The 21,893-nt window shown below is 35.7% G+C and overlaps 1 protein-coding gene across 4 annotated transcripts in view; it reads left to right on the forward strand.

Annotated features, from left to right (window-relative positions):
• The window catches only part of LOC150106171 (uncharacterized), a 338,533-nt gene extending 318,333 nt beyond the window's left edge, over nt 1-20,200 (forward strand). For 3 of the 4 annotated variants that reach the window (XM_090393901.1, XM_090393900.1, XM_090393902.1), the window contains 3 exons: nt 7,525-8,469; nt 19,482-19,689; nt 19,849-20,200. In XM_090393901.1, coding sequence (XP_090250027.1) covers nt 7,525-8,469; nt 19,482-19,689; nt 19,849-19,874 — 1,179 coding nt within the window. In that variant the 3' untranslated portion in view covers nt 19,875-20,200. The remainder of the gene's footprint in view (nt 1-7,524; nt 8,470-19,481; nt 19,690-19,848) is intronic. The other variant, XM_090393903.1, reaches the window with a different exon arrangement.
• The last annotated feature ends 1,693 nt before the right edge of the window (nt 20,201-21,893 follow it).

The following is a 21,893-nucleotide window of genomic DNA, read 5'->3' on the forward strand; positions in this document are numbered from 1 at the left end:
GAGGAAGGCCACTAGTGGTGTACCGCAGAGGTCAGTTTTGGGACCATTGTGTTCAATTTGTATGTTAATGATTTGGGATGGGTTTAAGTAGTGATATGTAGCTGTTTTAAGATGATACAAAATTGGGGAGAGCAATGTAAAGTCAAGCGGATGTTATGGCCTTACAGGAGGACTTGAAAAGATTGCACGAATGGGCAGTGTTGATGTTCAATGTTGCAGAGTGTATGGTTTTGAGATTTGGTAAGCAACGATGGGATTCAAAGTACACTTGGTAGGGAAAATTTAAAAGAAGTAGAGGAGATGAGAGATTTAGGAGTGATGGTGGACAAGGACCTGAAATTCAGGGCCAAATTGCACACGTATCGTGTATAATGCCTTGATCAGACCTCATATGGATTATTGTGTACAGATTTGGTCGCTAGGTTTTAATTGTGATGAAAGATGTGTTGGAAAGGGTCCAGAGAAGAATTGCAAAGGTGGTCAGTAGTCTTTAGAATGTGAAGTTTGAGGACAGAATGAAAGTTGCAAAGCCTTGTGAATAGGAGGAAGGGTGTGGGGGGGATATGATTGAGACATATAAGCTAATCTGGGGTTGTTATGTTAAGATGGGAGAGATTTTTCATAGAATTGGAGAGGGGGATAGAACAAGAGGCCTTTGCTATAAGGAGGGTGTGAGCAGAAAAGTTTGGAGCAAGTTCTTTGTATTGAGAATGGTTGGTGAGTGGAATGCATTGCCTGAGTGTGTTGTGAATGTAGATCCATTGGAAGTCTGATAATGATGATCATGATAATAATAGAAACAGAGTAATTAATTCTGTATTTGATTGGTATATTGAAATTACTAAAAAGTGTAAGGAGCCATCAAGTAAGATGAATGATTGGCGCAGTTAATGAGAGAATACTTAGCCATATGAACATAAATATATTGTATTAAGAGAGACCACCAAGGAATCAAGGGAAACCATATATCACTCACTCCAGCTGTCATACCTTTTGTTGAATTCGTTGACATTATCTGCACTCGCTACCTCTACACTAAAGGCAGTCCATTCCAATTACACACCATTCTTAGTGAAAAATCTATAACTCTGCCCCTTCTTGATTGTGTTCATCTTAACTTCCATGCTTGCTTTCTCGTCCTTTCCTCATTTTCCATAAAATGGAAAATTCCATTTACAGTTATCCTATATGTCTTTTTAGAAATTGGTAAGTCTCAATCATATCACTCCTGTTTTCTAGTGTCCGCAGTCCACAAATTCTCAGTCTGTCTTCATCATCTTCTGCCGTTCTGAAATCATCTTTAACACTCTCCATTGCACTCTCTTCACTGTATCTGCATAGCCACAGGAACCAGGAAACCTGGCATGTATACAGTAGTACTAATGACATTGGTGACCAATGAACTGCCAATAATTTTCTGTTATGTAATGTGTCCAGCAAGTTGCTGTCAGACAGAACAAATTCTCATTCTGCATTATCCATATATGCATGTTCACATTTATGATGGGAATAATTAAAAACTTTGAGAGGGAGAGAGATTGGTTGTGAAATATAAATAATTAAACACTTCTGGAAAGCTTAGTAAATGATTATAGGGGCGCTCTACATGTCCCTCCCTGAGGCAGGGTGCTTAAGGGTCAAAGCTGTATAACTGAGAGCAGACCTCCACATAGCCTTTAAAGGAATGCGGAGAACCGACCAGGACTTCTGACCTAATGTCAAATCTCACCTTCTCGTGGTGCACCCCGTTGGGTATCTACTTGGATACTGAATGAACGAGGATGGGCTGGCAATTTGGGATTTAGCCGACCAAATTGTATTCTTATTGGCTTAAACCAATATAGAAAATGATGGTACAATGGGCCAAAACTTCATGCCAGCTAGGGCGTCACCTGGTTAAACAAGGCCCCCATTGTTTTCGCCAGGGAACCAGGGTGAACATCGAAAAGTCAGCTACTGGAACAAATCTGAAAAACACTCAACTCAACATCACCAGAGTTAAAGATCAGTACTATCAACATAAGAAGCCTGAATGGCAAAGAAATGTAGCTAGTTGAATTAGATAAGTACCAGATCGACATAATAGGGGTGACTGGAAAAAAAAAAGACCAAAACTGGCGAGATCTTTCTGAGCAATAAATACAAAATGTTATATTCAGGCAATGAAAATTGAGGAAAAGAAGGAGTAGCCATAGTATTCAACACAAAATACGAGGCTAATCTTCTTGAATGGCAGTCAGTCTCAAGTAGAGTAATGTGGGCAAATATGAGAATGGAGAACTGGACAATGAGACTTATTTGTGCCTATGGTCCCACAGAAGGTTCTTCTAAGGTAGAAGTGGAGGAATTTTTTGAGGCTTTAGAAAAAGCAACTGACACAATGAAAAAGGAAAAGTTGATCCTTATTGGGGATCTAAATAGCAGAGTAGGAAATGATTGTGAGACATACAAAAATATTTTGGGAAAATTTGGAGAAAAGAGCAAAGCTAATAATAATGGCAAATATCTGTTGGATTTCTGCTCAGGACATGGACTGGTTATTACTAACACTATATTCCAACATAAAAATGTGCACAAATTCACATGGAGAGAAGAGGCTAGGAATAAGAAAAGTCTGATTGACTATGTTATTGTTGATAGTGATGTTTTCTCCCTGATGCAGGACACCAAAGTGTACAGAGGATTTGAAATTGGAAGTGATCACTATTTAGTCTTGAGTAGGATAAAATTGAATTTCATATTGAAAAGAATAACATGTAAGAAAGTTTTGAAGCGAATAAAAGTTGAGCAGCTCTCATGTGAACTGTAGACTAAAATACACAAAGATTATTGAAGAAAAAATGAAAGAGTTTGAGAACAGGAATCAAACCTTGGAGATTCACTGGCAAACTCTGAAGAAAACATTGATTGATTCTGCCAGAGAGGCATGTGGTGAGGTTGTCTGCAAGGATAAAAAAAATCAGAACTCCCTGGTGGACACAGGAAGTTAAAGAGGCAGTGAAGGAAAAGAAGAAAGCATATTAAAAGTTCTTGTCAAGTAAGTCAGCTTGTGCTCTTAGAGAATATAGAGACAAATGCAGGAATGCTAAACAGTGTGTAAAACTAGCTAAACAAAAGTCATGGGAGGACTTTGGCAAGAATATAGAAAATAAATATCAAGAAGATGGCAAAATATTTTGGAGGTTGTTGAAGAAGCTTAGGAATGGAGGAAAGAGTGCTGTAAAAGGAGTTAGAGATGATAAAGGTCATTAAAATGAGAGAAAAAGATATCCTTGAAGTATGGAGTAATTACTTTGAAAAACTGCTAAATGAAACAAGCAGTGATGACAGCACAGTGGTAAAAAACACTGACCAGGCATGCAGTCAGGAATACATATCCATACTTGAAGTAGAATAAAAGCCATCAAAGGCTCGAAATGTGGAAAGACAGCTGAAGTAGATGATATTCGACCAGAAATGCTGAAGTTTAGTGGTATAAGAGTTTTGCAGTGGCTGCACTGCATAGAGAAGGCCTGGACAGAGGGACAAATTCCTGATGATTGGAGTAGAGCTCTCATAGTACCCATATATAAAAAGGGAAATAAAACTGAATGTGAGAATTACAGAGGTATTTCCCTACCAGTGTTCCTGGCAAAATCTATGCAAGTATACTTGAGAAATGGTTGAGAAGAATTGTGGAAGAAAAGCTTGGTGAAGAACAAGCTGGATTCAGGCCGAGGCTGTCAGGATCAGATCTTCACTTTACAACAAATAGTTGAGAAAGCATGGGAATATAACAAAGATATGTATTTAAGTTTTGTCGATCTGGAAAAGGCATATGACCAGGTGCCAAGAGAGAAGCTATTCAATACGCTGCAGTTATATGGTGTCAATGGGGCATTATATCAAGCAATACTTAGTCTTTATTTGAGTTGTAAGCCAGCAGTTAGAATTGAAGGAAGTACAGGAAGATGGTTTAATGTTAAATCTGATGTGAGACAAGGATGTACATTATCCCTTCTGTTATTCATTATCTATATGGATCACATTATGAAGGAACGTCAGCTCTTTGCTTTATGCGGATGATGTTATACTTCTAAATAAATCTGCTACAAGTCTGAAAGATTCTCTGACTAAATTGAATAGCTGTTGTAATAGATATGGTATGAAGGTCAGCAATAAAAAGACAAAGACAATGAAAATAGGCGAATCATTGAAAATGTCAACTGTGTTGTGAATGGAGGAACTGTGGAACAAGTAAAACATTTCAGCTACTTAGGCACGATTTTTACTGAAGATGGTAAATTAAATATAGACATAGACAACAGAATCAGCAAAGCTGGTATGGTGGGAAGTCAATTGAATAAATTCATATGGAATAAGAGAGAAATTAGTCGGAACACTAAATTAGCTGTATACAAGACAAGTGTTTAAACCAGTTTTAACTTATGGATCTGAGAGCTGGGTCAAAAGTAAAACACTTGACCAAAGACTAGAGACTGCAGATATGACAGTCCTGAGAAAGATTATAGGCGTGAACAGATAGCATCAATGGCAATATCATATTAAAAACGAGAATATTAGGATAGAACTTGACATTGTCTTCATCCAGGAATGCGTTAGCAGAGCTAATCTCAGGTGGTATGGTCACCTAAACAGAATGGGCGAGGAAAGATTAGCAAAACAAGTGTTCTCTGCCAGGTTGGCAGGAAAACGACCCAGAGGAAGACCAAGATATAGGTGGATTGATTCGGTACAAAGTGCCTTAGACGATAGAAATATAAGATCTGATAATGTTGGAGTGTTGACAAGTAACAGACTGATTTGGAGCAAAATTGTAGATAGGAAGTTAGTAATGATATAATTTTCATGTAGTACTATCATATCCTGTACACCCCTTGTGGGTACATGGCAGGAATTTGGATGATGATGATATAAATATGGCTTGAATTATGTATGTCTTTATGGGGTGCTAAGCAAGTGAATCCTCCTGTCTCAGATATGCAAATATTATGTTAGAAATCACTGGTTGTAGTTTTTTTTTTTGTAAAATATAGGAGGATCCACATTCAAGAATTTGATTTATTTGCCATCTGGTTGGCCAAGTGATTAGTATACTTGCTCTCTAACAGCAGCAGGTTTGAATACTCTCATTGGCATCAGTTTATGAATGTTTTTAGTTAGGAGATAAATTTCATTGTCAGGTAAGAGACCATTACCTTTCTTATTGGAGGCTTAAAGTAAGATGGAAAATTCCAGTTTAGTCATTTTCTAGATTATGTAAAAAAATAAGCCAATACAAAAATATAATTAACATAAAGATGCTAAAATTTTAGCCTACGCATGGTACTAGTGCAGTATAGGTTTTAACCTTTTACGGGTTAGAGCCAATAAAAAAAATAAAAAAATATATATCCTAATCATCATGCTACTGTTCATGAATATTGCTCTTTACTATCTTTATAATATGGTTGCAACTCCACCCTTCATGCTTTTCTATCTCATTATCTGATTGCTCTCAGAATTCATGCCACATCATTTGTACTCTCTCACAATACATCTATTCTTACGAACACAATCTCTACTTCCATTCTTGCTCTCTAAATCTTCATCCATACTTCCTATCATCCCTTTCTTCTTTTGAAAAGCAGAACAAATTGTCATCCTATAATTTTTTTTTGCTGTTACAACCTTTACAGTGCAGTCTTCACATGCTACCATACTTGCTAAGTTTTCTTTCTTTTCTGCTATTCTACTTTCCAGTGTTTTACTACTATCATTCCATTTCACATTTTCCATTCAAATTTATTCAAAACCATGATTAGAAAGTAATAAAAAAAAAGTCATTAAAATGAGAGAGGACTAACAGTTTAGTTTTTTCACGCTCCTAATTTAAAGTTTAGTGGTTGTCACTGTCTGATAGCTAGTTTTAACACAGGTATAAAGGTGACTTCACTGTGTGAAAAACTATTCTTATAGGGTTATTTGCTGCTAGTGCTTTGTGAAACATGTACTTCTAACTTTTTCTAGGGGGGAAGGATACATGATTGGGATAAGGTTAATCACAATCAAAAATCATACTTCATAAGTCAGATGTATCTGCTATAAAATTTTTGTGAATCCTTGTCAGCAGATAATTTTTTCTTTTTTAATTATGTGATGAAGATGTACAAGGTGATCAAAATTAAAGTATTCCTATTTAAAGCCTTGTGGAGTGCCACCCAGTGATCCAAATTCTGCAAAACTTTGCAGGCATACATTGTGTGTAATGCAGAAGCAATATCTGAGAAAAAAAAAGTAATGATATTGCCAAATATAGGTGTAATGTTTCTATGTGTGTAAGGAGAAAAAGCATTCTCTTTTTATTCATGAGCTGTACTGTTCAGTATGTCACAAACTGCATCCTTTGCACAGTGTGTTCAACGGGAACATATCTGGTTTGGAATGATGTTGCACGTATGCTTCATTGCACTGGCAGGTTATCATGATGATCCTGATGAGCCCCGCCTTTGAGAAATCCACAGATCTAGAAGTCACAAAGGATCAGATCAGGTGAATAAGACAACCATGCTGTGGGAAATGCATGGCTGATCACTCTAGAGAGCTTCTGTGAAATGTTCTCGAAGAACTGAATCCAAGCACAGGCGCTGCTGTAGCTGTGGCACAACAAAATTGTTTATCATATCACAATACCTCTTATCAGTAACAGATCAGGTCATAGGACCCAACTGGCAAATGTCTGCAAAGAAGAATGGTCCAGTGATAAACGACACTGTAAACCCCACACTGCACAGTAACTTTGGGTGGAATTTGCAAAGGAATTGGTTGGATTGCATGCAAGTTTTGCATAGGCCATACCTGGCACTCGTGGGTGAAAGCTCCATTCAGGTGAAAATGAACCTCATCTCTCCACAAAATCATCCACGGCCATGCAGCACTAACTCCACTCGAGCAAACAATGTTACAGAGAATATCAGCCGACTTTCAAAGTCATGCAGGTGCAACTCCTGTGTCAGGGTTATCTTGTATGTATAGAAATGCAGAATCTTTTATAGAATTTTCCAGACAGTTGTGTTACGCATATCCATGTGTCTTGTTACAGCACATGCACTGCAGAACCAACACTGCTCTTCATGGCCTGCTTCACAATGGCAATAGCAACTTCATTCACTTCATTTTGAACTGATTGCTTTGTGACTTGCCTGGTCCATCTCCCATGTTTCTACTCTCTGATAAGACTGAGTTCAAATCCAACTATGGTCATGAATGTTTGGGAATGTCTTTGAATGGCAGATGAATTTCATTGTTTTATGTGAGACTTGCTCTGCTTTCCGTAGCCTGAAATGGCTTGAATAGCTCCATGTTTGGTATGGGTTTATGGATTATGAACCCTCATCCCACCTACATTACAAACATATGATGGGTAAAATCATCCTTTTGTGGTTGAGATTCACATACAAAAATTGAATATTTGTTCCATTATTGTATGCTCTTTTTATTATAGCAATGTACCCTTTTATGACAAAAAATATTTTTTCTTTCTAGGGAGTTCATAACTATCACCATTTCATCTCTAAAGCAAATAATCCTATTCCAGTTATACCACCACAAGTGCCTTTAACCTTGACTTCTCTTCCTGTTTCAACAGTTTCATCTATTCCAAGTAGTGGTAACACTATAAACACTCAGTTATCTAGTCCTAATGTTATTTCTAGCAATAATGCATCTATTTGTAGTCCAACAAGGCCATGGAATTCTTATCCTTTGTCATCTCTTAGTGGAACAGTCCCTCTGGTATTACCTAATTCATCATTACCTCCAGTATGTACAACTGTCCCAGGTACAAATAGGCAATCAGTCATTATATCTGCACCACAAGTTATCCGTCCATTTACAGAAATAGGTAATTCTTCACATCAGTTGTTGCATCTTGGAGGCAGTGTTGTGCTTTCTAGTGATCCTCCTAAGGTAAGAACTTCACAAACTAAATTTTCTGGGAGACAGAAAACAACTCAAGATCACAAAGTAATGATGAGGCCAGTAGTAAATAATAAAGTGCCTCAAAGTGTTATACCACTTCCAAACCAGAGAAATGGACAGGAAATCTTTTTAAACTCAAAGAACATGCTGGATATTCAGAGACCAAATAGTGGATCCCAGAATAGGAATGTTATGCAGTATGCAGTTATATCTCCAACAAACAGCAATATGTTTTCTCCTGTTTTTGCACAACCAGTTACTCAACAATCAGCATCCAGAATCAGCCCTGTGTTAGTACCATCGGTATCTTCTGACCAATCCCAGTCCCTTTATGTGAACCAACTTCAGAACTCTTTGAAATCGCAACAAACTCATGGAATTCAACAGAGTGGAGCAGTAGCCTTCAATAAATCATTTTCAGAGACACCTTACTTGCCTGTTTTAAGAGAAAGAGTAGCTGATCCCCAAATGGCTTTGAATTATCCTTGTCATTCTCAACTTGTGAGCTATGTAGGTATTTTGTATTTCATTACATGCAAGATAAACATAAGATTTTGCTATTTTTATATGAAAATTAGAGTATCAAATATTAGCTCTCAGCTAACTATTTCATTTTCCATTTTGTTTACTTTATAACATTTTAAGAGTTAGATAATTATAATATATGGGAAAGCTGCTTGCCAGTATTATATTATAAAGAATGCAAAATTCTTTATAGGAAGTTTGAATATCATCATCATCAAATTCCTGACATGTACCCTCAAGGGGTGTACAGGATATGATAGTACTACATGAAAAATTTACATCATTACTAATTTCCTATCAACAATTTTCCTCCAAATCAGTCGGTTACTTGTCAAGACTCCAACATTATCAGATCTTATATTTCTATCGTCTGAGGCACTTTGTACCATATCAATCCACCTATATCTTGATCTTCCTCTGGATCGTTTTCCTGCCAACCTGGCAGAGAGCACTTGTTTTGCTAATCTTTCCTCGCCCATTCTGTTTAAGTGACCATACCACCTGAAATTAGCTCTGCTAACATTCCTGGATGCTGACAATGTCAAGTTCTTTCCTAATATCCTCATTTTTAATATGATGTTGCCATTGATGCCATCTGTTCACTCCTCTAATCTTTCTCAGGACTGTCATATCTACAGTTTCTAGTCTTTGATCAGGTGTTTTACTTCTGACCCAGCTCTCAGATCCATAAGTTAAAACTAGTTTGAACACTGTCTTGTATACAGCTAATTTAGTGTTCCGACTAATTTCTTTCTTATTCCATATGAATTTATTAAATTGACTGCCTACCATACCATACCAGCTTTGTTGATTCTGCTGTAATTTACCATCTTCAGTAAAAATCGTGCCTAAGTAGCTGAAATGTTTTACTTGTTCCACGGTTTCTCCATTCACAACACAGTTGACATTTTCAACAATTCTACCTATTATCATTGTCTTTGTCTTTTTTAATGCTGACCTTCATACCATATCTATTACAAGAGTTATGCAATTTAGTCAGGGAATCTTGCAAACTTGTACTCGATTTATTTAGAAGTATAACATCATTCGCATAAAGCAAAAAGCTAACATTAACATCACCAATTCTGATATCATGTTTAATAACACTTTCCTTCATAATGTGATCCATATAAATAATGAATAACAGAGGGGATAATGTACATCCTTGTCTCACACCAGTTTTAACATTTAACCATCTTCCTGTACTTCCTTCAATTCTAACTGCTGACTTACAACTCAAATAAAGACTAAGTACTGCTTGATATAATGCCCCCATTGACACCATATAATTGTAGCGTATTGAATAGCTTCTCTCTTGGCACCTTGTCATATGCCTTTTCCAGATCGACAAAACTTAAATACAGATCTTTGTTATATTCCCATGCTTTCTCGACTATTTGTCGTAAAGTGAAGATCTGATCCTGACAGCCTCTGTTTGGTCTGAATCCAGTTTGTTCTTCACCAAGCTTTTCTTCCGCAATTCTTCTGAATCGTTTCTCAAGTATACTTGCATAGATCTTGCCAGGAACACTCGGTAGGGAAATACCTCTGTAATTCTCACATTCAGTTTTATTTCTCTTTTTATATATGGGTACTATTTGAGCTCTACTCCAATCATCGGGAATTCGTCCTTCTGTCCAAGCTTTCTGAACTATGCAGTGCAGCCACTGTAAGACTTTTATACCACCATACTTCAGCATTTCTGGTCGAATATCATCTACTACTGCTGCCTTTCCACATTTCAACCCTTTGATGGCTTTTTCTTCTTCAAGTATGGATATGTATTCCTGACTGTATGCCCATTGAGTATTTTTTACCACTGCTCTCACTGCTTCTTTCATTTAGCAATTTTTCGAAGTAATTACTCCATACTTCAAGGATATCTTTTTCTCCTCTTTTCATGTCACCTTTATCATCTATAACTCCTTTTACAGCACTTTACCTCCATTTCTAAGCTTCTTCAACAACCTCCAGAATATCTTGCCACCTTCTTGATATTTATTTTCTATGTTCTTGCCAAAGTCCTCCAATGACTTGTGTTTAGCTAGTTTTACACAGTGTTTCGCTTTCTTACATTTGTCTCTGTATTCTCTTAGAGCAAAAGCTGGCTTATTGCCAGGAACTTTTTATATGCTTTCTTCGTTTCCTTCACTGCCTGAAACTTCCTGTGTCCACCATGGAGTTCTGATTTTTCTATCCTTGCAGACAACCTCACCACATGCCTCTCCCGAATCAATCAGGGTTTTCTTCAAGGCTTGCCACTAAATCTCCAAGGTTTGGTTCCTGTTCTCAAACTCTCATTTTTTTTTTTTTTCAATAATCTTTGTGTATTTTAGTCTACAGTTCACATCTGAGAGCTGCTCAACTTTTATTCGCTTTAAAACTTTCTTATGTGTTATTCTTTTCAATATGAAATTAAATTTTATCCTGCTCAAGACTAAGTGATTGCTTCCAGTTTCAAATCCTCTGTGCACTCTGGTGTCCTGCACCAGGGAGAAAACATCACTATCAACATAGTCAATTAGACTTTTCTTATTCCTTGCCTCTTCTCTCCATGTGAATTTGTGCACGTTTTTATGTTGGAACATGGTGTTAGTAATAAGTCCATGTCCTGAGCAGAAATCCAACAGATATTTGCCATTATTATTAGCTTTGCTCTTTTGTCCAAATTTTCCCAAAATATTTTTGTATGTCTGACAATCATTTCCTACTCTACTATTTAGATCCCCAACAAGGACCAACTTTTCATTTTTCATTGTGTCAGTTGCTTTTTCTAAAGCCTCAAAAAATTCCTCCACTTCTACCTTAGTAGAACCTTCTGTGGGACCATAGGCACAAATAAGTCTCATTGTCCAGTTCCCCATTCTCATATTTGCCCACATTACTCTACTTGAGACTGCCTGCCATTCAAGAAGATTAGCCTTGTATTTTGTGTTGAATTCTATGGCTACTCCTTCTTTTCCTTGATTGTCATTTCCTGAATATAAAATTTTGTATTTATTGCTCAGAAAGATCTCACCAGTTTTTGTCTTTTTTTTTTTTTCAGTCACCCCTATTATGTCGATCTGGTACTTATCTAATTCAACTAGCTCCATTTCTTTGCCATTCAGGCTTCTTATGTTGATAGTACTGATCTTTAACTGATCTTTGTTCCAGTAGCTGACTTTTTGCTGTTCGCCCTGGCGAAAACAATGGGGGCCTTGTTTAACCAGGTGACGCCCCATCTGGCATGAAATTTTGGCATGTTGTACCATCATTTTCTATATTGGTTTTATCCAATAAGAATAAAATTTGGTCGGCTAAATCCCAAATTGCTAGCCCATCCTCCTTCATTCAGTATCCAGGTAGATTCCCAACAGGGTGCACCATGAGAAGGTGAGGATTAGACATTAGGTCAGAAGCTCTGGTCAGTTCTCTGCATTCCTTTAAAGGCTATGTGGAGGTCTCCTCTCAGTTATTCAGCTTTGACCATTAAGCACCCTGAACTCAATGTTTCATACACAAATATATAGTTGATATAACTGCAAATCATCCTATTTTGGTCAGAGAAATCCATTGAGCTGTGTATGGGCGAGTATGTGAAAGATGTCACATTTTGCCAGAACTAGTGCCACCACTATCTAATCATGTTTTTAATTCTGTTAACCCTGACAATGAAGATTCTATCATTCATCCAGTGATCTGGAACAAATCAGAAAACATGAGACAAGAATTATTGAATTAATAGAAATTGTCCTCAATGCTGTTCATTTTAATATTAACTTATAACCTCTGATTGTCACTTCTGAGCTATCTTACTTTGGCATATGCAAGATCATGCCCATGTGAACATGCTTAACAATACTGTAGTATCCAGAATGCCTTCAAATGTTAGTAATCTGTGTGCAACTTAATTTATATCTTTATTGTTCTCTTGTAATGTATTCTTTGTTTTAAGGTTATATGGTGGTCAGCATTCATAGTGAAGAAATTATGGAGACAAAAATCCGTGTTGAAATAATTATAATTAAGAAAATAATATTCAAAATTTTGACCTCTGTATTGAGGTGATCATCAGGAACATATACATATGTACTGGACACAATCCACATGACACTACACAAAAGTAAGATGAATCTAAATGCTTTGTTAATCGTTTACCTTAGCCCGACCTCTGGTGGGGAAAAAAATCAGTTCTTAAATCTTTAAGAAATAACCAAGACATTGTTATTATATTATATTTTATATAATATTATATTATGTTATAATATAATATTATATTATATTACAATGTTATATTTGTTATTGTTACCAAAGTGGATAAAGGCAATGCTACCGTCTTTGATCAGACAGCATACTTGGAAAAAACGAACCAGTTAGTATCTGATCACCACATGTACCAATTGGTTAACTACAAAAATCTTACAAACCACATCAAAATGAAAACAGAAGAATTAATCAAGTCAGTGATCATGTGGCCAGAGGAAACAATTAAAAAACTATTACTGCATCATGCCTGCACTCCCAGAATTTATGACCTGCGAAAAATACACAAAACAAACATGGCACTATGACTGGTAGTGGAAGGAATCGGCAGCCCCAATTATCACTTAGCCAAGAAACTGGCAGCTACACTCGAGGAATTGGTATGTCATTTCCCTTCCTACACATAAAAAAAAAAAAAAAAAAAAAAAAAAAAAAAATACGCTTTATAAACCAAATTAGAATCATTGCACTCAACTATGAACATTTATTAGTCAGCTTTGACATAACTGTCCTTTTTCTCTAATGTTCCAACTAATGATACTATTCTTCTCATACAGAACATGTTTCTTTCCGATATTGCAGCCTTCTTAGCCAACGTACTTTGCTCCGGGTATTTTTACCTACAAAATGAAGGTACGGCCATGGGCTCACCATCACCTTCTTGGATCTCTTCTTAACTAATTGAAGTAATTTCTTCTCTTGGTAATTCAGATCACAAGAGTTTCATCTCTAGTGGAACATCCTCCCTTCAGCGATTTCCAACTCATAGCATTGTTGTTATTATGGTGACAAAAGATAAGAGGAAAGATTTGAGACTTGTTCCTCTTGCTTATGGTCACACTATGGTTTCTGTTCTCTGGATCCTGATATTTGTTGTGGACATGTGACAGAAATTATCCATGTTGGAACAAGGGTCTTCATTCAATTTTTATGAACAAACCAATATACTAGTTCAGAGATCTTTTGATTTCAAAGCTTACATTTTTCTAAAAGTGAGATGCAGATGCCAGACCTATTCACACAGTGCTGGGAATGGGTTGGAGAGTTCTACAGATATAATCTAAAAATTACACATGGGGGGGGAGAGAGAGAGAGATTAAGTCCAGCAATCTGGTCTAGTCTTAGTCAGAAAATACCAATTTCCTTCAGGTGAATTTAGGCTTATGTGCACAGCTTTATTTATATTGGAAAGTGGTTTTCTAATATAAAAGACTGATGAGTAAAAACTAATCTAAGTTGGAACCATAAATGTAGTTTATGGTTCAGTTTGCCTGTTTATTATTAAATCTAGTAATAAACAGGCAAACCAGCCCAAGAATGCCCAGTTGACAGTCATAATGTTATGCAATAAGATTAATCAGCGCATTAAGTTTCAGAGAAATAATTATTTGGTCATTAAGACCCCCCCCCCCCCCCCATTGCCAAGGTGCATCATGCTATGTAATGAATTGCATGTTTGTAGCTGGTATAAATTGGAGGAATATGGTGTTCCCAATTCAGTGCAACTGTGTCCGGATGAAATTATTGCGAGAAGGGAATTGGAGTTTGAAAGAGGTATTGCAGGCCTATCTGTTTGGAAAATTGTTGACAAATTGGGCCATCCCATGTCAACAGTCAGTGATACCATACTGTGAGATGGAAGGGTGGAGACTACTGCAGGGGGGGTTACTCACAGTGGATGACCCACCACACTGACAGAACATGACCGTAGGGAGTATGAAGGATAATGTTGAAAACCGCCATTTGTCAGCTGATACATTGAATGCAGAGTTACAGGCATCGACTGGAACATGAATTTGCACAAAAATATTCAGAACAAAGTTTAAAACATGGGTTTTCATGGTAGGACCACAATATGCAAGCTCCCACCAACCAACGTGCAGTGTGTTCAGTATACAAAGAGTGTGTATATTAAGAATGGAAGCTGCATTATGGAGTGACAAATCACTCTATACCCTTTACTTGAGCAAATGGATGGGAAATGGGTGCGGCAGATGTCCAGTGAATGTCTCTTACTAGAGTGTGTAGCCCCAACTATGAAATTTGGAGGTGGAAGTGTGATGGTATGGCACCACAAATAGAGGTCTGAGGCCACAAACATTGAACTCTGGGAGATTTCTGGACAGTGCAATGCTTCCTACTTTCTATATGTGGTGTTTCTATGTAATTCACCTTTGTCTCTTTTAGCAAGAGAATGCATCTTGTCATAAGAACTGCTGTAATTGTGTGTGGTTTGTGGACATGAATGTCACCATGCTTGACTGGCCTCTACAGAGTTGTGATCTCAACCCTATTCAACATCTGTGGGATGAATTCGATCGGATGAGGTCAAGGGACATCTGCTCCCACAACATTACAGGACATCATTATATGCCTACAGGAAGAATGGTCCAAAATTGTCAATGATCACTAGCCTATGACTTGTGGAAAGTTTGCCTGTAGGATTGCTGCAGCAACTATTGACCAATTAGTATCTCAGGAATGGTGGTGAAGATTTTGGAAAAATTGGTTAGGGCTCGCATTCAGAAATAGGTTGACAGTGAATCTCTACTCTTCAATGAGCAACATGGGTTTACTAAGGGAAGGTCATGTTTTTGCAACTTGCTCACATTCTATCACAATGTTACCATTGAACCACACAAGGGGAATGGATATGCCATGATACTTTTGGATTTTGCTAAGGCTTTTGACAGAATACAGCATGGTAGACTGTTGGATAAATTGGAGAATATGGGTTTGGATTATAGAATATTAGCATGGATAAGAAGATGGCTGACTGACAGATATCAAAAAGTGGTATATGAGGGATGCAAGTCTGCAAGATTTAAGGTAACCAGTGGTGTACCACAAAGATCAGTGCTTGGTCCACTATTATTCAATCTATACATCAATGATATTGTGAAGTATTTGACAAATGACATACAGCTATTTGCTGATGATGCAAATAGGCAGAGTAATCTGGAATGCTGCTGATATGCAGTACTTGCAGAATGATTTGAATAGGATGGAATTATGGGCATGGAAAAATGGATCTCAGTTCATTGTTAAATAGTAAATGTAAAGTCATTCACTTCGGCGTGATTAGATATCAAATGTCATTATATTGGTGGGATTATGCTTGAAGAAACCTATGAGGCTAGGGATCTCGAAGTGTTTAGTAGATAGGAAGTTGAAGTTCAGGGACCATGTGGCAAAGATTGCAAATACAACTCGAAAGATAATTGCAATGCTGAAACGAACTTTCACATGTACAGATAAGGATGTCATTTTGCCTCTTTATGAGACCTCACTTAAACTGTTGTGCACAGGTCTGGTCTCTTGGTTTCCATTGCGATTTTGATACAGCGAAGAGAGTGCAAAGGAGAATGATATTAGGGTTGTGGAATACTGATTATGAAGACAGATTGAGAATTTGTAGACTGTAGACCATATCAAACAGGAGAAATTTTTATATATATAAGAAACTCAGGTGACCAAGTCTGTGCACAGTAGGCAAGATGCAACTGAATCATAACCTTATAAAGAGGGATAATAACTTCTCTATCCTTACTTTTTTTTTCTCCTTCCCAACAACCAAGTAATCTTTTGAGCTATTTTACCAACTTTTGCAATATGCACTCTGAACTTCAACTCTGTCCACAAATCCCTAGCCTCATCAATTTTCTGCAATCCAGTTCCATCAATATGATACACCACATGCAACCTTTCATCCAAAAGTGCATAACCTGACATTAAATTATCGGATTTATTAAATAATGATTTAAATTAAATAATTAAATGCAAATCAAATAATTATTATTATTAAAGTGCAACATATCCTTTGTCCACAATGCCAATTTATTTAAATCATCTTTCAGGATCACCTTTGTTTACTATTGCTCTCCCCAGTTGTACATCACTGGCAAACAACTGAATATCACCCTTTAAATCTTTCCTTATATCATTTGATATACAAATTAAAGAGCAGTACTTCTAGTACAGAATCCTGAGATACTCTACTAGTCACCATCATTCTCTTAGATTCCACTCCATCAAATACTACTCTCTGGTATCTATTGAGCCCCCACCCTTCTTTACCCATCCATTCTACTAGCTCCGTAGCCATTCGCTGGCCTGGTTGGCTGGCAAATGGCTATGGAGATATATAGATGGATATCTCTTCAGATATATACAGGCAATGGCATTTCTGGAAAGTAAGTAGCATATTCAAAGAAAAATGTGAGAAGCTGTTTATTTTAAGTTTTGTTACAGTGGAAGATTTTGGTAAGAAATATTTGTTGAGGCTCAGATAACCTTGTCAATTTCAGTGCCTGCAAAACCCAGTTCTGCTTTATTTCCATACACACACAAAAAAAGAACCATCTTCTCCAAGATCCAAATCCACCCAAATCTCTAGGCAAGATGAGATCTTGCTCCTTGGGATTATGCTGACATTAATACTCTTGGCATACATACATAGCATCCATTGCCCCCTCAGCATCCAAAAAAATTAACTTTTTCTTTCACATTACTTTACTTATGAACAGTTATTAAGCCTGTACAAATCACAGTTCCACCCATCCATTGAGCACTTCTTGTACATCTGATATTACTAAGAGCTCCCTAAAAATACTCAGTGCAATCCTCCCATGCATTCCCAAGGAATACAGTGCACAGGCCTTCAAATCTAATGTGAACAAATTCCTTCTTTCCCAAATCTCTTCTTATACAGGGTACTTATGTACTATAGGTTGACCAACCAACCTCTCTTGTATGGGGTCCAACATAAATATACATGTATAGATATAATGGGAGCCCCCATAGTCTAAGTCAGTATAGACAAAGCCATTTGTCGGAAAGACCTGGGTTTTATTCCTGTCACTGACATGGGGAACTTTATCCGGTCTCATTTGACCAAAAGTGAGTTAGCCAGTCTCATACGGAGGTAGGGGTTTTTTCACATGGAAACTCAGGTTTTTCATCCCCCAGAACAGGCAAACTGGTCCTGCGAACACACATGGATTACAGTCATGAATGTGTCTCAGCCATATTCCAGTCCTGAGCCTGGATAAAATGGGGGGGGGGGAGGAACGGGGAACTGCTCTGTAAAAATCTCACCAGGAACACTTTGTGGGTAATGTCTACAAAGTCACCTAAGGTTGGAAACGACTGGGGGGGGGGAGTTTGGGAGGCTGTTTTGAAACGTTTAGAAATGGAGGAAACATCACTCTACAGGGAATCAGATAATAAAGGTGACATACTTGTGAAAACTAGATATAAGGATATAATTTAGATATCTTAAGAGTAATTACTTTGAAATTCTTAAATAAGATAAGAAGTGATAGAACATAGCAGAAAATATCCACATGAGATGCAATCATGAGTATATTTCTATTGTGAAGGTTAGAAAAAGCCATCATAGATTTGAATTCTGGATTATTGCAGTAGAAGTCTAGCACCTATCTATAAAAATGAGAATATAAACTTGAATATAAGAATTACAGGAACTTTCCCTACTGAATTTGTCAGGTATGATTATATAAAGCATACTTAAGATGAGGCTAAGAAAATTTGGGGAAGATAAACTTGGAAATTAGCTTGGAAAGACAAGCTAGGTTCAGGCCAAATGGGGATTCTCAGATTGATATCTTTGTTTTCATAATTTTAACTGTCTTAAAGGATCTGTATGTAAATTTTGGAAAAGAAATATAAGATTGCACATTATATGCTGAGCAATAAATAGCCTTAAGTTGCAAATCAGCATTTGGAATTGTATAATGCACAAAATGGTTATGATGCAAAAACAGGTGTAAGACTGTTTCTCATGTCTATATGAAGGTAAGTGGCAATTAGCATATCAAAATTAGTGATATTAATCTTATTTTTATAATTATGTATATATTCTTCTGTTCCTAAATAAATTAATTACAAATTCTCAGAATACTAACTAAATTGAATAACTGTTACAACAAATTTGGTATGAAAATCATTAATAAAAAAGAGAAAAAAGAATGAAAATACAAACTGAAAAAACATCGTGATTGGAAATTAATAATGATGTGCACTTATTATGTAATATTTACTCGGTACTACATAATATATATATGGATACATATCAGGAAGTAACGCATTTTATTTAAACTTGAGCTCTGTACTGAAGAACTTTATTTTTTGGAGAACATATTGAACTTGAACATATTGAAAATAGCAGGTCTTGATTCTGTATTACTTTTAGTTGAGAGCTTTGAATCCCATGGTAGGCATAGATGTATTGTGATTCTCTTTAGATAGGAAATGAATTTCATCACTGGTGATGAAATTCATTCAGTGAGACCACTGTCCCACTTAATGGAGGTCTGAAGTGGCTTGAAAAAGTTCCATGTTTGGTCTCTGGATTAGGGTTCTAGACTATGCAAAAAATAAGAAGGGGGAAAATATATATATAAATAAATTTTAAAAAAAAGGGGAAAAATTCTTTGCCTATAGTACATTCATATTCATATCTGATATGAATGTACTATAGGTTTAGAAATAATCTTTTGTGGATGGGAGCTACATTAAAAAAAAAAAGAAAATTAAACTTTTGCTTATTAAAACACATTACAATAAAAATTCTACTTTAAATAATTTTGAAAGACATTTGTTTTCTGAGTTAAACTCAGATGGCAAAGCAAGTATGAACTTTCTTACCCTGTCAATAATTTGTGGTTTTGCTTATAATATTATGTTCTGTATTATATACTGATAAGCATAAACTTTCTCTTTTCTTGTAGGATACCAATTCATTAACACAGAAAAGCCATCAAAGACAGTATATTTATCCTTCTCAGTTTCTTAATTCAGTTTCTCTTTCTTCATCCACTCATGTTCCTGCACATTTGATCCCTACTTCAGACTACCCTATAACATCTACAAATTCTGCCCCAGTTACTAACTCAAATGAAAGATTTGAAAAGAACACAAGAGCTCTGTCTTATACATGTAAGTTCTGTCTTTTTGTTTATTTTAGCATAAATGTCAGATTCATTTTTTGTAACCTTAGTTCTTATTTGATATTATGTCATGCCTACCTCAATTTCATATATTTTACAATTTTTGTAGATTCGAGTTTAATGTCATTTTTATATATATTTTTTTCAGCTTCTCATCGCTCCACAATGAAATAATATTCCAAGTTCTGTAGGTTGAAGATTATAGCATTTTTGAAGATATTCAGTTTGATATTTTCTGCATCTGTGTACAGTTGTTCCGAGATCCTGTATATATCTGTATAATTGCTCACAGCTGTGAATGTACTGCCAATTGTATTAACTGCCATTGAGAAATGTTTACGCTCATTCAGTTTAATCGTACCATATTTGTAACTGCTCATTATTTATAATTTTTTTTTTTTAATTATTGTGTGTGTGTTTATTTATTATAATGTGAAGTCTGAAATGAAATGTGTCAGATATCAAGGATTCTGCTAAACTTAATATGTAAAATTCAAAATAGTGTAATACTTATTGCCAAGAAGAGAACAATATATATATATATATATATATATATATTTTTTTTTTTTTTTTTTTTTAGTCTAGTAATCATTAAAATGGAAAAGACATTCCTCAGGAAAAAAAAAGTTTTTTAAGTTGCACTATAATAAATTCATTATTCTATAAATGAATAGTATCTTTATCTTATACTAGATATGCATACCAAATATAGGAACATTCAATGAAATCTGTGATATTTTTAATTCGTGGTTGTATTATAACACTTGTTAAATTTTCTGTGGCTGTTTTTCTGTATGCGAAATTGTTTTTGAGTCAGTCATTCTGGAACTGATTGTTAAAGTACCTCAATTTTATAATTGTTTGAATATTCTGCTTGTGTAAAAAAAAAAAAAAAAAAAAAAAAAAAAAAAAGTGTCCAAACTTTTAAGTGCCTTCTGATATTTGGAGTTTGTTTTTCATTGACTAATTTAGGAAAAAAAATTATTTCTTTGTTCTTTTTTAAAAAAAAAAAAGCAATGTGTCTATCTCTTAAACCAGCTTTCATTTGTGCATTGTTTATCAAATTATCTCGTAGTTCTGAATCACTTATTGCAAAAGAGATGACAAACTTTCAGGTGAACCATATTTTTTGAAACCATAAATTTTCCCGAACAAATGTTTGTAATATACTTGACCCTGCTGTGTGTGTGTGTGTACATTATTTTTTGGTATGTTTTATGAAAAATAATTATAATTTTCAGTGTGTCCAGATGTCTGTCTGGAGAAGGGGGTGGGAAAGAGTGAACTTGTGTTTATTCAGTCATATTGTGAAACTGATTTCCTGGTAAGTTATAACATAGCATATGGTCAGATGATAGCATTGCGAAGGTCAGTTGACCTGCTCACAAGGACCAGTTAACCAAAGGTTTGAGGGTCAGATAATTGAGATCATTATGCTTTACTCTCCTATAATATACTTGCGATACTTCATGATTATTAGTTTGATTTCCATATTTTTAGAGAAATTTACTAATGGAAAAGTGTTGGTTTTGTGATAAGAATATCACCAAAAATTCTTTTTCCATGACTATTTCATTTGAGGGTTTTTTTTTTTTTTTTTTTTTTTTTTTTTTTTTTTTTTTTTTTTACTTGTATGTTTTTACAAGGTTCAACATTCAAAAAAAAAAAAAACCCTACCTTTTTCATTATAAGTAGCTTTTATTTGATTTGGTAATCATCATTCTTGCAGCCTGTTTGATTATTGCTTAGCTATGAAATAGTAATCAAATGGTAATTTTAGCAAGTTAAGATCACTATTTTGTAAATTTGCTTAATTTACCCTTATAACCAAATTAGTTTTGATTGTGCCATAAGTTTGAGATTTTAATATTTATTTTGAATACTGCCCTGCCATAGTTATTTTTTCCATCTTTTTTTGTAAAAGCTGTGATATCATTCTTTGGCATTAATGTACAGACAATAAGTAAAACCAATGTGACTTAATGAATTTGTGCTATATTAGAGTGCCACTATCTTATTAGGATGAAAGGCATTATTTTATATTTATGTCATTCTAGACAAAATGTTGAGAGGAAGTGTATATTTGCTATTTAAATTAATTGTTTTCTTTGATATGTTGCTCAACTGCTATCTTGCTCAATGATGGACCACACAAATCTTGCACCTTTGTGCCAATTAACTTGTACTAATGTC

The sequence above is a fragment of the Typopeltis vanoorti genome, chromosome 6 (assembly GCF_054136105.1).
Source record: "Typopeltis vanoorti isolate ZY-2024b chromosome 6, IOZ_Tvanoo_1.0, whole genome shotgun sequence".
NCBI lineage: Eukaryota > Metazoa > Arthropoda > Arachnida > Uropygi > Thelyphonidae > Typopeltis > Typopeltis vanoorti.